At 43.6% G+C, this 16,868-nt stretch overlaps 1 protein-coding gene across 2 annotated transcripts in view; it reads left to right on the forward strand.

Moving 5' to 3' along the window:
* The window catches only part of CEP112 (centrosomal protein 112), a 362,513-nt gene that overhangs the window by 313,947 nt on the left and 31,698 nt on the right, over positions 1 to 16,868 (forward strand). For both annotated transcript variants that reach the window (XM_040989545.1, XM_040989546.1), the window contains one exon: positions 12,570 to 12,659. In XM_040989545.1, the coding sequence (XP_040845479.1) occupies positions 12,570 to 12,659 (90 nt within the window). The remainder of the gene's footprint in view (positions 1 to 12,569; positions 12,660 to 16,868) is intronic.

Genomic DNA, 16,868 nt, shown 5'->3' on the forward strand with positions numbered 1-16,868 from the left:
AAACCTCTTTTAATTCTGTTTTACACAAGCTTTTTTAGTAGTTTTTTAAATTATTATTGAAAATGTAGAGCTTGATCTTCTATCCATTGGTTCACTCCCAAAAATGCCAACAGCACCTGGACTGGACCACATGACACCCAGAAGCCGGGACCTCATTCTGGTTCTCCTCACTGCTTACTCTAAGGTACCCTCTATTGGGAAGCTAGAATTAGAAGTAGAGTCAGGATTCGAACAGGCACTCTCTTATAGAGTACATATATCCCAAGTGCCAGTTATGCCAAACACCCACCCCTGTGAGGGAAATGTCTACCTCACAGGTTATTGTAAAAGAAACTAGAGTTTCTGAGCTCCCTAGCACTGTGCCTGGCACATAGCAACTAACATCGAAGTTTCAAGATAGTTGAGAATAGTGAGCAAGAAATCCTAATGAGTAAAAGGAAGCTAGTTTGCCAAGGGGTCCAGAGATAGTTGGGGGAATTTTAGCATGCAGTCTTATGCTCTTTCTCTGCCTTTCATCCTGGTAGCAGGATGACCCACCCAATCTCAGAGTCCAAATCCTGCTTTTCAGAAGCAAACACCCACATATAGGAATCGTTTCAAACAAACATTAAAGGAATTTGGGTAGCTAAAATGCAGTGAGAACTGAGAGATAACTCAGAAATGACTGTGAAATTTTAATCCACATGGCTAGAAGTTTGGTCTTGAACTTGCTAAATGTGAGATAATGGAGAGGCAGCTCTGTGCATGTAAGTGAGGCAGTTGGAGATGCCAAGTGGGAAGCTAGTGTAGATGAGTGAAGAATCATCAACCGGCAAGCAAGCACCGGGTCAAGCAAGAGTTCCCATTGCCCATCCCATAGAGAAGGATGGATGCATGCCTTCAAAGTCAGTAGCTCTAAAACGGATGCGTGCTCCTGGGCCCCTTGGCTCTCAACATCTCATGTTCAACCAGGTTCGGCTCATGTGTGCTCCTGCAGTGGGCTTTGGTGATCTACATGCTTCAGTGGGCTGAACTCCAGAAACTGGTTTTCCTGCATGTTTCTGGAACCCAAGTGTGCAATTGTCATTTTTAATTATTTTCATTTTTAAACGTTTCAAACCCATTTCTATCTCATCCTGTATTCTCAAGCCTTGACAAGGTGCTTGTGCCCCTGGTTTCCACATGTGGCTGTAAGACTGGGCACATGTTTCTGGGCCTTGTTTTCTTCACGATATTCAGGAGGAGGGGTGGATATACACAGATTCCTTCCTCTGTTGTCTCCCATGGAGTCACCCGTGTGTCTTGTCAAGACTCTATTTGCAGCTGCCACATTATCCACACTGCCACCTACATGATCTTGTATTGCGAATCTGGTCATCTCGGGGCACTTTGAGATTCCCATGACTACAGGATAAAATCGGTCATCTTCCAGGCCACAGGGACCCTTCTGTAGCCCCAGGCAGCCTTTCCCCTGTTGGCGTTGTCAGCTTGTGTAGCTAGCACACCTTGCCAGTCCATCTTTTTCTTCTGAAACTGAGAGCCCATCCCTCCTCCTAGCAGACATCCTCCAGCACACACATTACATTCACAATGAAGTTTTCTCTGTCTAAATCTTCTCCAGCAGGTTTGCTTTCCCCCCTGTGCAGAGTCTCCATGCTTGGTGGCACTGTTCTTATGGTATTACAATTATTTGTAAATTTGCCAAACACATCAAGTTAGGTGCATTTTGAGGCCAATGTTGAGCGCAGTGCCTGTCATGTACTATACTGCCAGGTTGTAAAAATGCCCTTAATAGTTTTTTTTTTTCAATTTACAAACTTATTCAGCGGAAACACCACAAGGTTTGAGAAGTAGTCCACAATGGAAAGGGAAAAAGAGGAGGAGGGGCAGAAAGGGCAGGTGGGCAGCGGGAGAGAGATAACCAGCAATCTGTAGCGTGAAAGGAAGGGATTACTGAGAGGAAGGGGTCCACTGTCCAAAGCAGCAGGGAGATCCAGGAGAATAAAGATGTAAAAATGCCACAGGATTGGCCAGTGAAAGAATTGCTGCTGACCTTACAGAGAACAAATTTCCAAAAGTTTCAGAAACCAAAACTGGGGGTCCGGCGCAATGGATCAGTGGCTAAACCCTCACCTTGCATGTGCTGGGATCCCATATGGAATGCCAGTTTATGTCCCAGCTTCTCCACTTCCCATCTAGCTCCCTGCTTCTTACCTGGGAAAGCAGTAGAAGATGACCCAAAGCCTTGTGACCCTGCACCCACACGGGAGACCCAGAGGAGGCTCCTGGTTCCTGCCATTGGATTGGCTCTGCTCCAGCCATTGCAGCCATTTGAACCAGTAGATGAAAGATCTTTCTCTGTCTCTTCTCTGTAAATCTGCCTTTCCAATAAAATAAATAAATCTTTTTTAAGGAAGGAAGGAAGGAAGGAAGGAAGGAAGGAAGGAAGGAAAGAAGGAAGGGAAGAAAATAAAAGAAACCAAAATTGGCCTACAGAGAAGAATGGAGTTAGCCAAAGGGAAAGAAATGTGGGTAAAACACTTGAGAAATGTGGCCATCTGAAGCCAAAATGCTAGATCCATGGCCATCCTGGACTAAAAAAGGATCTGGGCTGCAGGACGTGTGGGGCTATCTTGTCCCTCCCCGGACAGCACAAGAGAAGCTCAGAGACCCGCTTCCGAAGCAGCAGGTTTTGACAGCCCATGAGGGAAGACAGTAGAAGAACTCAGTAAAGGGAGAGATTGTCACTGTGTGTCACTTCAAATCTAGAAAAGGATACTGGGGTTTGTGTGATCTGAGAAAATAGGAATGGCCATCCCACTCGCACTACAAGGAGCGGGTCAAGTAAAATTCAGTTCTTTTCATCTAACGTCAGAATAAGAGGAAATACACCCCAAGGAAGGAAGAATATTCTCAGTTTTAGAGATAATATCCATTTGGAGAGGGAGCTTGATCTTTGTATAATTGATAAATGTTTCTCATAAAGATCTGATTACATACTGTAAATAACACCTTATCAAGTATTTCAAAACTCACTTTAAGAATACAGAGGGAGGAGTTGTTGCCTTCAGGAAGCTCATACTTGAAAATGAGAAAAAAAAAGATTCGATGAACTCTTAATACAAAGAGATATTTACAAAGAGATATGTAAATACGTTCTCATATAGGGGGCATTATGCTTTAGTGAGAAATATGAGTTTAATCCTGATTTGAAATGTTTCATGAAAGACATGAGTCTTGAGTTCTAATGGAGGAAAAACTCATGATTTGTTGGAGAGGAACTGGAACTATAGCCTTAAAGGGTTAACCCTTGTGGGAAAATGGAAATGTAAAGGAATGAGTGGTGGGTCCTCTCTTTTCTTAAGTCTTGCTGGGTAGAGTGCTGGTCAGTGGTGGTCTAACACATATACTTAGGTTCTGCAGAGTCAGAATTCGAGTGCGAGTGGTTATCACACCGCCAGACAAGGAAATTCCTCTATGGTCCTGAAGGTTATAGATGTGGTGGTTGAACTTGATCCTAGATTTCTACCACCCAAGATGGGAGCTTGTTCACAAGTAAAGCTGAAGTGACAGAGGGCGAGGAACATTCTTTGGATTTCCTGAGTAGAAATAGGCTGGCTCCTTGAAGAAGAGACGTGGGCCCTGTCAGGGCGGTTTTCTGGGTGAGCGGAGAGACATTAATGAGGTGTGTTAGGAGATTCCTGCTTCTTTAGATCATCAGAGTCTGGAAATAGCCTGAGTTCTTTTTCTGGGACCTCTGTGAAGACCAGGAAACATGAACTTTTTAAAAAGTACAGTCTAAAGCCTTTTTAAAAGAAGTCCCTTAGGAATTTTAAAGGACCGAAAATAGGAGAGCAAAAGAAAAAGTGAAAACTTTCTTATTCTTTGGTGAACACACTATACTTGTTCTTTGTAATGGCCACAATCTTTCTGCTGGCATATAGAACCTGTAGCCTGGCAGGTCCGATAACCATGGCCCCCCATCAGCGCAGCTCCTGACGGGCGTGTTGGGTTGCAATAACCGAGAAGTGTTCACCTGCAAGACTTTTGCCATAAGTGAAAAATAACACATGTATTGGTTAAAAAGCACCAAGATATCCTTCTCTTTACATAAATTTCACAAAAGAGGTTGAAGTATGAAGGGTTTAAAAAAATGTGCTTCTTGAAATGTGAGAGAAGTTTAAAAACCTGAGTTTGAGCTTTAAGGGATAAAAGCTCACGCTGCTGTGTTGTGAATGCAATAGGTACAGCTGTGGTTATTAGATCTGAGCTCTGGACGCATGCTGCTTTACTGTGGAGTCCCTTACCCAGCTTTCTGCGGTTTCGTTGTGCCTCCTAGGTAGGTCTGAATGAGAGAAAAGCGCTTTGAAACAAATCTTAAGTGGTATTTCAGCCGATAAAGCATGTTCGTAGACATATTCTTTTTAAAAATAATAAGACCAGAGCTACAGTGACCTTCATAAACAACCAGTGGGACCACCCAGCAAAAAATATCCCACTTCTGACATTATGTCATCTTTGGTAGCCATAGGTTTATGTCTCCTTATGTGGATAAAAGAACTTGGTCTTCTTGCTCTTTTCATATCTTCTAAATTTTTGTGTTTTAAGTTTATGAATCTGGGGCCGGTGCTGTACTGTAGTAGGCTAAGCTTCTGCTTGTAGTGTTGGCATGCCATTTGGGCACTGGCTCACATCCCGGCTATTCTACTTATGTATGGCCCATGAGAGCAGTAGAAATATGACTCAAGTCCTTGGGCCCTGGCTTGCACATGGGAGACCCAGAGGAGGAAGCTCCTGGCTCTGGATTGACTCAGTTCTGGCTGTTGTGACCATTTCAGGAGTGAACCAGTGAATGGAAGCACGCGCTCTCTCTCCGTAACTCTGCCTTTCAAATGAAAATACAAATAAATCTTTTTTTAAAGATTTATTTATTTTTATTACAAAGTCAGATATACAGAGAGGATGAGAGACAGAGAGGAAGATCTTCCGTCCGATGATTCACTCCCCAAGTGAGTGCAACGGCTGGTGCTGTGCTGATCCAAAGCCGGGAACGAGGAGCCTCTTCTGGGTTTCCCATGTGGGTACAGGGTCCCAAAGCTTTGGGCCATCCTTGACTTCTTTCCCGGGCCACAAGCAGGGAGCTGGATGGGAAGTGGAGCTGCCGGGATTAGAACCAGTGCCCATATCAGATTCTGGCGCGTTCAAGGTGAGGACTTTTAGTTGCTAGGCCACTGCACCGGGCCTGAAAATAAAAATAAAATCTTAAAAATGTTTAGAAATTTGACATTTAAAATAGAGTGAGATTTTGTTGCTTTTATTTGCATTTTACCTTAGCTTTCAGTTGGCCATACAGAAAGAAAAATAAAACATTTTCCATTTCTGTATCAGTTCACATGTCCAAGGAAGCGTACTCATCAGAAATGTTATCACTACCATTTATGGACAGAATTAGAATAATGTTGCTGAAACAGATTCAGGCGTTGTTAAAAGGGCGATTACTATTTAAATGAGAGTCTTCCTAACTGCCTTTATAATTGGTTTCCCTTCATGGTAGTTACAGATTCGGTGTCATTTCTGTTTGTTGGATCCACCCCTCAGTTGGAATATGATAGATTTATGTCAAGATTTGACGATCTTAGCAGGAATCTTATGACATACATTTTAAAATCATCCTACATGCATTCAATGGAATATAGGTCATTTCCATTTTTAAAAAATCTTGAATTTTACCACATATAAATTAGGCCTCAGTAAAGGAATAAAGAATCCTCCCTTTCCAGTGTCTTCAGTCAAAATGAGAACATCCCACTGCCTGCTCGCTTCCCTCATGCCCAGAATGTGCACGGACACGCCTCCTCCATCCCCCCACCTGTCAAGTGATGAATGAATCATCTGTTTTCTCTGAAGTAAGGTGCTCAATTCAAGTTTCATGAAAGCCTACGGGGATTTCATTTCTGTAAGTGGGAAATGTTCTTACCGTTTCTTATGGGAACTTTCAAATGTCTACAGAAGCCTGGAGGAGAGTGTGCTGAACCACCATCCACCCCTCACCCTGCCTCCGCAGTCCCCAGTGGCAGGCCAGGGTGCCTTCTTTTTGGCAGCCTCTCCACCTTTTGTTGTGCTTGTTCAACTCCTCAGCCAAACAGAATTATTACAGCTAAGAGGTCCCCTTTGCATTTCCCCCTGCACAGTCTCATCCGCTGTCTTGTTTCAAGGCCACAGACTTTAGCCAAAGCCCTCAGAAACTACGGCTTTGCAACACCAGCCTTATGTTTATGTAGGGCAAGACTTCACTCCACACTCCTCTTACTTACATATGGTTTCATCCAGTCCTTTCAGAGAACAGATCACTGTAGCATTGAAGACTCCAGCTTTCCCAGAGGACTTGTGGGCAAATGCGTGGGACAGAACGAAGCCAAGAGGATCCCTCAACCCTCTGCTCTTCCATGTAGGGTGTGCCCAGAAATATGTGCCCCCTAGGGCCCCAGGATGTCATGTGAAAAGGCCAGGCAAGAGTGTTTTGCCAAAACTTGGCAACACAGAAAGAAGCAGAATATTAGTGTCAAAAGCATTCCATTTCATGTCAGTGAGAACCAGTCTGAATGCTCTTTGAAAGGGGGCTGGGCACAACTCTACAAGTGGCCTGACGCACCGCGTGTCTGAGGAAGAGCCTCCGGGGAAGGGTGTCACTATGCTGCGTGGTGCTTCCAGAACCAGGGTGGGGAGATGGGGTTTTCATACTGGCGATGACCCTGTCTGGGTCCCCAAGTGGACTCTGAGTCCCGTAAGTGTGGATGAAAGCAAGACAGGAAAGTAAGGTTTGAAAGCATGTCCCTGGGGAGACCTGGAGTTAAGAGGTTCTGCATGTGAGCTGAGGACCCATGGGCCTGCCTAGCGGAAAGGGGGATGGAGAAGACCTGGCTCTCAGGGACACGATGGAAACTGGCCAGGAAGTCAGCCAAAAACAGCAAGCCAGCCATCTTTACAAAGACCCCTGGTCCTGTCTCATTCACTTGGGAGTATTTGGATCCCATCTTTTTCATTTTTGTCTTCGTAATAATGTATTCTTCCAATGAATTTTTCCTCAATAAATAACTTTTTTACTGCTTTATCATTGAAAAGAACTTCTCTTTCACTTCAGTATTAAAAGTACTTGTATGATTGATTGAGGATAAGAAGAGAAAAACTGTGATTTCAAACAAAAAACCCACATACAGTTCCTCAATGCATGGCCCCACGAGTCAAGGAGTAGCTTGGGCTGAATGATGTCTATAAATCATATGAAAATAGCATTAATTCTTTTTTTCCTCCAAAAAAAATCTCTAGAACTGTCACAGGTATCATCCAAAGGACACATTAGCAACAAGTTCTTGTCCTCGCCCTGAAGAGTTCATTAACATGGAAACTCGTTTACACTTTAATTTGCTCTAATTGTTTTAATATTTTAAAGAACAACAACAAAAAAATCCTATAACCCTCTCCCTTGTAAAGACTGTGGCCTACCCTCATTGTCTTGTAAAACTCATTAAGTCATTTACAGTTTTCTTGTGGAAAGTTTTGCTCTTTGTTCCTGAGCTACACAAAGCACTCGGACTCTGGGATGGCACGGCTTCCTGCGGCACAGCCAACTCACATGGCGTGTCAAGGAAGGCTTCCTTGGGAGAAGAGATGGGTCTTTTCAACAATGATGCACGTTCACACAGCAGAGAAGAGAGGTGAGGAGTCATGTGCCCAACGGTTTTACTGTTCCAGTTGGATTTCGTTTTATATTTTGACTCAGTGTTGCGCACTGCATTCTTTAGTTATCTTGGACTTTTCTCCAAAAAAACAAAAAAGAGCTAAAAGCTGTGTGTGTGTTTCTGTGTGTCAGATGGCAAATTTAAAGGCTTCTGAGTAAAGAAACTGCAATTTAAAAAGAAAGTTCCCACTTACTGGGTAATTTTGGTCATCTTCACATAGTCCTTGTGTCAGATTCTGAGGTTGACTCTAATGAACCTAATAATTTTTAAAAACTAGAAAACCAGAGAGCACGCCTATGTAGACTGTCCTGCTTTCATAGAGTATGACTTGGTAACTCTTTTCAAAGTGGAATATTTGATTACTTTTCAACATTTGGAACTGATTTTTAGCAGATAATAAAGTAATTTCCAGATATAACTGATTTCTCTGATTAACCTTGGAAAGGCTGTTTTGTATCATCAGATAAGCCCTGAGCAGATTTTTAAAGTGCTGCCTTTTAGAGAAGCAGAATGTAATTTGAATTCTATTTTGATAATTGTGATAAAATATAGTAGGCCTACTGGTGTCTTCACTGTGGAAAATTTGGAGAAAGGATCTGATCTGATCCTGTTCCCCTGTGCTCCCTGGACCCTCCCGCAAGCAGTGCTGCCCCACACGGTGCTCCCCCGGTACTCCCCTCTGAACCCTCAGCAGCCACAGATCACGAGCGGATCTGGCGTCAGGCGAGGACCTGCTTCCTGATTCATAGATGGCTGAGCTATGTCCTCACATGGAAGGAGTAGGGTCTCTTTCAGAGCTCTTTGCTAAGGACACCGGTTCCCTTCCTGACCACCCCGCCTTCCACTGGTCTCATTACCTGGTACCATCACCTTGAGGGTAGGATTTCAACCTAGGAGCTCCGGGGGACACAAACACCCAGACTCCGACAGTAGGTCCCCCTGGGAGGCCCACCAGCACCTTAACTGCACATTATCACTGCTGCTGGCTTGCCTTCTCCCTGCTTTCTGGTTCTCGGTGTCGAAACCTTATGGACTCTTTGCCCCAGCACCTCCTTCTCCACATTCACTGACCTCCTTCAGGGCCTCATTGTACTTGGCCTTGACTTTTGCAGCAGCCTCATTTCCTAACCCCTTGACTTCTCTACATAGGATTATGACCTCAAAATTCTGGGCATGAATAGAGCCAAATGCTACTGTGGAAATTAGAAGGGGGAAACAGCCCTGGCTTGGGCATTTGGAAGGTGACAAATGACTGTGGTGAAAATTGAGTGAAGGGCATCGGGGAAGAAGGAATGAGGTGTATTGGGGTGCTGAGAAAATGAAGTCCAGGTATGGAGCGTGGAGCAAGAGCACTCTCAGGTCCGCTGGTGAGGGGGAAGAGACAAGCCAGTTGTGGCAGAGACCAGACAATTTAGTATGATAAAACTAATAGCTGTGTTTATATGTGTGATAGAGAAGCTTGGAGGTGCATTTGTATATTATGACACCTTTAAAGGTGCCAGATGAAGGACAGTTGAGGAGTAGGCATTTGGTGCAGTGGGATACCCACATCCCGTAACAGAGGGCTTGGGTTCAAATGCAGGCCCTACACCTTATTCCAGCTCCCTACTAACAGGCACACGAGACCCAGCAGATAAGGATGGCTCACATAGCTGGCTCTTGGCTTTCATATGAAAGACCCAAATTGAGTTCCCGGCTGTGGCCTGGCTCAGCTCCAGATGTTGTAAACATTCAGGGAATGAAGCAGCAGTTACAGCAGTAATGTGCTCACTTGTCAAGTCTGATGAGAATCATGAATGTCTTCAGGGAGTAGAGTTCAGATACAAGTGAGTTCCTGCCACCAACATGAATTCAGTGTCACCTGTGTGCCAGGTGCCGAGTTGGCACGAGGCTTGCAAAGATGGAGAGAGCCCTGAAGTGCCAACTCACACCGACACGTAAATTAATCCTCTTAAACAAAGGGTTTGTACAAGTCGTGTGGAGTCAGCCTTAGCTCTTGGAATAGGTCAAGGAGATCACACACTTTTCTCCCCTAGGCTAAAAGAAAGAGAAAATAGATACAGCGTGAGAAAGAGGCAGCATGGAGTAGTACAAGCATATTGACTTTGAAGTTAAAGACATGTGTTGAAATACCAGTCCGGTGCCCACCTGGGTTTGAGCAAGCTGTTCACCTCCCTAAGCCTCAAGTATGTCCTCTCTAGTACAATTAACTTGATGATGCTACTGCGCCGATTATGGTGCTAGTTAACCAACACAGTCCACTCAGCCAAATGCTGTCTCCTGCTTCTACTAACAGTACCGACATCAGCACCACACACCACGGCTTTCTGCTGCTCCGCAAGGTGCAGCACAAGCTGGATGTTCAAGGTCCTGGGATGTAGTACCAAGGACTTTGCACAGTGCCTCAGGAGTGCTGGAGTGCTGGCGAAGTATTTCAGTGAGCAAATGACATAATCAGATTTAGGTATAAAAATATCATTGTGGGGCCCGGTGCAGTGGCCTAGTGGCTAAAGTCCTCCCCTCGATTGCGCCAGGATCCCATATGGGTGCCAGTTCTAATCCCAACCGCTTCACTTCCCATCCAGCTCCCTGCCTGCGGCCTAGGAAAGCAGTCGAGGACGGCCCAAAGCCCTGGGACCCTGCACCCGTGTGGGAGGCCTGGAGGAAGTTCCTGGCTACTGCCTTCGAATCGGTGCAGCACCAGCTGTTGTACTCACTTGGGGAGTGAATCATCAGATGGAAGATCTTCCTCTCTGTCTCTCATCCTCTCTGTATACCTGACTGCAATAAAAATAAATCTCTTTTTAAAAAGAATATCATTGTGCAGGGATGATGAGAATGGATTAGAGAGCAGGACTGGGCAGGGATGGAAAAATACAACACCATATTTATTCTTATTCTCAATACAGGAATAATTGTTCTCCCTGACTATACCATAGAGCAATCACTAAGATTCCATTTTTTGGTAGCTAGCACAGGCCAAAGAATGCTGCTTGATGAACAAGCATGGGAGCAATGTATTCAACACGCCAGAAACAAAATTTGCTGATAAAAACATTTTATAGACAAGGAAAGCATCAATAGATCTCCCAGCTCAGACTCAGACAGTAGGTGGATTTTTAATCAAGTGTCATTTCAAAGAGATTCTAAAGCGTTTAAGCTCATTCTTAAACCATTTTCCTTCCTGAATTAATGTTTAGCCTTGGGCCCATCCATGGAAGGGTTTTAGCCAATCTCAGAAGTCCCTAAAATCAAAGGCAAAATCCCAAGACTAGACGTTTGATTTTGTTTTGTTTTGTTTTTGTGTTCCTTCTGAGGAGTTACCACCCATCTTTCTTCAGATGCCCAGAAGAATCTAGAACCCAGTGAAGATTAAGAACCACTGTTTATAAGCTTTGGTTCCCATCACCCTGTGCCCAATACTTGCACCATGTGAATGCCACCTGCAGTCTTCTAGCTGCTCCGGCTCAACTCCTTGGGGCCTCCCTTTTTGGGGGGCCTCCCTTTTTGGGGGGCGGTGCAGGGGGAGGGAGTATCAACCACTTCTACCCTGGTCTAGTTCTCCATCGCCTTCCCAGTGTGTTGTGAGGGCCTCTAACCTGCCTCCCTGCTCCTGTTTCACCCCTCTTCAGCCTGTTTTATAGGTAGCAACTAAAGCAAAGCCAGCCTCCCACCCTCCAGTAGCTTAACAGACCCCACAGGAGCTGATGTGGCTTGGCCGACGTCTCTAGCTTCCTTGCTCTTTCTCCAACTGACCCGTGGTTGCCTCTTGAGGACTTCACACAGGCCAGGTCACTGCTTGGTAGACTCTGTATGACTTACTGTGTCTCATGGCCTTCTGGGACCATGTGCTAAGCTACAAGGCCTCCCCACCCCTCCTAGGATGCTGCCCCTCCCTGCTCTCACCTCTTATACCTATCACCAATATGTTTTATGTTTATTGTTTATTACCACCCACCTACTATAAGGTACACATCATGAATTTGGGAAATGTTTGCGTGTTTTCTTTCAGTATTATATCTAGAATGCTTACTTTGGTTTATGACATGTAACTGGAACTCAATACTATTGACCAGATGAATTTTATTTGGGCATTTATTTGGTATCTTTGCTGGTAACATCCTCTATATGCTTCTCACTAGAACTTTCCATGTATTATTTCTGCAGTTACACTGAATCCTTTGATGGGCCCTGTTTTTCTGGATCACCTCTCCATGTAGCATAGTACTTGAAGCAATGCTGATAATTTATCTTGGTGGTTTTTACGTTTCCCACATTAACCCAAAAATTATACTTCCAGCAGCTCCTTGGCAGCTGGAGAGTTCATCTCTATCCCCATTTCTTACAGATTCCTCAAATTTCACACCACCCTGACTGAATAGAGAAATCCCTTTAAGGTTGCTATAGTTCACCCAAAACTACCTTCCTGTAATTCTGAAGAACTTCATGTTGGTCCGATATTTCAATTCTTGTGTTTCACAACACTTTTTAGAATGTAAATGCGCCTGGTAACTGTACTAACAGAACTATTTTAGTTGGCAATAGCTTTATACTTTATTGCATGCTTGTGGTTCTATGCTGGGAACTTAAGAGACATTTTTATAACATGAATTGACATCTGCTAATTTGTCTGTTTTATAAGTTTGGAATTTTTTAACTAGGTATTCTTAAAGCAGAAAACATCTGGGCCTAACACACAGAAGTCTGGTTTTATTTGCTTGAAGTCTTTGGAACAACAGCAATAAACCAGAGATCTAAGACTTTCTTGATGCCAATTCATGTGGTAAAACTTTTTTTTTATCAAACATGCTAATTTTTTATATTGCTGTGTTTATTTTTACACTGTTTTAGGTTTTACAAGATGAACTAGAAAATCGTTCTAATCAGGTGCGATGTGTGGAGAAAAAATTACAACACAGAGAGTTGGAGTCCCAGGAACAGGTACGTGGTCCTTTCCTACTTTTTTGTTTGGTTGTTTACTGTGTCTAGATCAAGGGGCTCACACATCATTACCCTTTTCATCTGGGATCTTTTGGTTGCGTGTAACAGTACACCCCACCCATGGCTGGCACAGACAATAAAATAATTTATTATCTCACAGAATAAGAAGGCTCTAGATCGGACAGGCTCCTGTTCTGCCAGGTGTCTGGTATCCTTGGCTCTCTCTCCTGTGCTAGTATCATTCTCGTCGCAGCACCAGGCAGCCTGCACGGATCCACATGCAGACAGGGTGATGTCATGGTTTCTAGGATCTCCTCTGAGGAGCAGGGATACTGCCCAGAAGCCCACCACCACCTCCCTTCAGGTCTCATTGGGAAGAGAGGAGCGAGATGACCAACAGTAGCCGACATCAAGCAGGGTCCACCTGCTGGAATCAGGAAAGGGAGGCAGATGAGTCAAAGAAGAGAAATGGATGGTGGGTACGCAGCCACGCAGCGGCTGCTTTGTCATCATTTCAAATTAAGGACCCTCTTTTACTTAGAAGCTTAAATTGTGTTTTCTTTTAAATTTAAATTTTCACCTCTTTCTGCTAATGAAATTAATGTAATGTAAATCAGAATAATCTGGCTATGACAATAGCTAATGACCTATTTTGAAATGACAGAATTGTTTTCATGCAACACTTCTGGTTGTAGTGAATTAGATTGAGTGGTACTTTTGACAATTTCCAGTAAAAAGTCAACAGTGTATCAACAGACACCATGAATCTTATTGAAACCTTTTATGAATGCATTATCCTCAGCTGTTGGTATAACATTGCCACCATTGTTTTAAGCACTACAACTTTCATTAGGTTCAGAACCTGCCATAGAACCTGCTTAATCCTTACATAATCCTTACATATACAATAACCTTGGAAAGTCCATATCATCAGTGTATTATAGATAGCAAACTCAGAAAAGTAACTCATTCAAGATCACACAGCCAGTAAACAGTAGGGGTCAACCCACACCCAAATTTATCTGAATCCTATGCCACTTTTTGGATTATAGTTCTAGTTTAAAAAAGAGAGAGAGAGAGAAAGAGAGAGCTAGCAGCAATGCAGGAAATGAGCACACTGTTGCAGATGTCTGGTCCAGTAGCCAACGCCATTGCCCTTCCAGGGCAGAGAGAATCAAAGAGCAGAGGAAACAAAGGCAGAACAGGTTTGGTCGCAGGTGAAGGTGCCTGGTCAGATGCAGCAGGCTGCAGTGCACGTCGCTCAGGACATGTGTGAGCATTGCTGAGGGTTAGCCGAGTCCCAGCTCTGGCCAAGGACTTCTATAGCTAAAAGAAGGAAAAAAGACAAATTTCTGACAACCGAAAATGGTGCTCTCTGGAGGGTGGAGGTTTCTCCAGTTTGTGGTAAAATATGACTTAAGGTAAAACTTTGTTGACATCACTTCAATTCATGGCAAAACTTCACACAAAAAAATTCCTTAATATATTGAGAGTAGGGAAATTAAGAAATCCCAAATGAACAATAGGGAAGGATTCAGGAACTATTTTCAGGTTTTTTTTTATTAGCTTCTTTTTGATCATCAAAGTTGCCTTTCATCTTTGCAGTGACAATAGCTTTTTAGAATATTTCTTGCACTAATTTCTGATATCTTCTATTAGGCTACAGTTTACCAAAGAAATGTCAGGAAATACCCATGGGTAAAGCTGAATATTTCATAATCTTTGCAACCATAAGATGTTGGGTTCTTTCCACAGAACCTAGGGTGTAGCCAGAGGAAAAAAATTGCCACTTGTTTCAACAAAACTGCACAGCAAATTATGAACATTTCATGTAACTACTGTTCATTTATGTTTAACTCAATTATTTCTGACACTAAAGGAAATAGACAAAAATGATTAGGACTATTGTCATAGCATTTCTTAGGATCTGTTTCTATATGTACTTTCTTAGGAAATCTAAAATGTTGGGATTCTTTTGTGCTTTTCTTTTTTGTCATCCATCAAAACAATTACAACAGCAGCAGCTAACCTCACATCAGCCAACCAAACACTGAGATGTGCGCAAAGCAGGTGCTTAGAACTCTTTCTTCTCAACTACATATTGTTATCCTGATACTCGTTGCATAAAGACTCAAAAATTGAAACTGGCAGAATTACAAAGCACCATTTCCTAGGCTGCTTTTTTAACTTGCTTAAAAATTTTAAACTGTTTCTGTTTTCCATTTAAGAAACATTCCTGCGTTTTGATTCTATAAAAACAAAAAAAAATGAATGAGGCATTTTAACAAGTTATGTTTTTAATTAAAAACACAAAACTGCTTCTCTCCAGGTCTTGATGGGTGGTACCCTCGATGCCCACCACTTGCCTTGGTACCATCAGCTGCCTCCTCAGTGCCCCCCATCCCACAGATCAGCAGACAGAGATGGTGTGTCCATCAATCAGAACAAGGGGTTGAGCTGTTTTTCATACTGATTCAAAGGACATAACACACACGTAAGGGTCAGAAAATATTAATCCCCCATCTGTGAATTTTACAAAATCATGCTGTTTCGTTAATACGTTACAGGGTAAAGTTTAAAAAAAGGAAAAAGAAGAATTATTTTTATCATTCCAGGAGTTAATCATTCCTAATTCCAGATAAGATCTGTGAAAGAATGCTTCATTACAGCAAAGGTCAGATTAGAGCTCTGATCAAATGTTCTCGTTGTGCAAGGAAACTGAGTCATCAGGGAAGGATGTGCCAGCCAAACATGCATCACAGTGGTAGCAGCCCCAAGCGGAGGACAGTGTGTGGCCTGACCGGTCCCAGATGGCTTCCCATTGTGTTACACATCGTGGGAAGTGAATAGATGCCACCTGTCACTTGGGCTCGGACATAGATCAAAACGTGATATGTAAGCCTAAAATTTACTTTTAAGCAGAGTTTCCTTATTCACAATGAGACCAGATCGTTTGACCTGATAAATCACAGACAAGAAAAGGAAAAGCCTGAAAGTGTGTTTGGTATTCTTCACAGGGACAAAGAATACAAAGCATACGTTTGTCTCAAAGGCGCTAAGTACTGGCAGTTTCTAACCTAACACATTGTGGCTGTTGGTTTCATATGTAGCCAAGTTACTGTTTCAGACCAGCTCCCTTCAATCTTGAAAGCAAAAATTTTGATTACCTTGGTCAGTGAGTTCCCCAGGAGATGACTTTAAGTGAAGCAGTCAGGAAAAAGGAAAAAAAAAACAATACTTCAGTGATATCCTAATGTGGATTACAACGCTCAGCATTTCACAGGAGTTCCTCGTTTTCACTTGACACTTCATCCTTTAGACAAGCCTATTATGCAGAGTTGGGGTCCCAAGAACAAAGACGAGCAGCTTACAACTCCAGTGCCCAAGGAGTTTACAGGAGCCCCAGGGTTGATTCCCAACTCTCCAAATCCTTTAGGGAAGTCTGGGGAAGGTCCTTAGCCACTGCCCCCAGGCAAGATTCAGGCCTCACTGACTTAGAGCTGTGTCAAGAGCTGTGGTGCTAGAAGGAAGCAGCCCTCCCGAGGCTGGTGGGAGCAGGGTCAGCTTCCTGCAGCCTTCTCTGCAAAGCCCACTGACCCCTACCCCACGTGGCTGCTGGGGGCTGTCCCTACGGACCTTTCTTTCGAGCTGCTTTCACCATCCTGAGCCTCATCCTGTGTGTCCTAGCATTGAAAGTGTAGACTTGTGCAGGCACAAATAATCCATAGATTGCTTTAAAATGGATAGTAAAAAGCCAATCACACTTGAATGGTTCTGTTTCAGCTTTGCAGCAAGCAACTTTGTATTTTTTAAATTCCACATCAGTGGACTTTAGGAGCATCTAGTGATAGTTATGCACATGTAGGGGTCAGGAGTGGGCAGAGGTTGTCCCAGAGACCACCACCAAGACACGGGAGTGGCTTCAAGGATGCCCATTCGAAGTCCACCATTGTCTGTGTGGATGATGGTCTTGCACAGGCACCTCTTCTTTGTAATGTGGCTCCCAATCAGTAAGATGTTAGCAACACCCCATCCCATAGGGAGCTTGGCAACATCACAGTAAGGTCACATATGACAAATACTCTCCGATTTTATGCAGATGTAGTAGAGGAGGGGGCATCTGAGTTGGACCTTAACAGTTGGATCGTTCTAAACAGAGAGCAGAATGAGGGAAGACTTGAAGCAGAACATGCTCAGAAGTGTGCGGAG

Source organism: Ochotona curzoniae, unplaced genomic scaffold, assembly GCF_017591425.1.
Source record: "Ochotona curzoniae isolate NIBS_2020 unplaced genomic scaffold, NIBS_Ocur_1.0 contig_523, whole genome shotgun sequence".
Classification (NCBI taxonomy): domain Eukaryota; kingdom Metazoa; phylum Chordata; class Mammalia; order Lagomorpha; family Ochotonidae; genus Ochotona; species Ochotona curzoniae.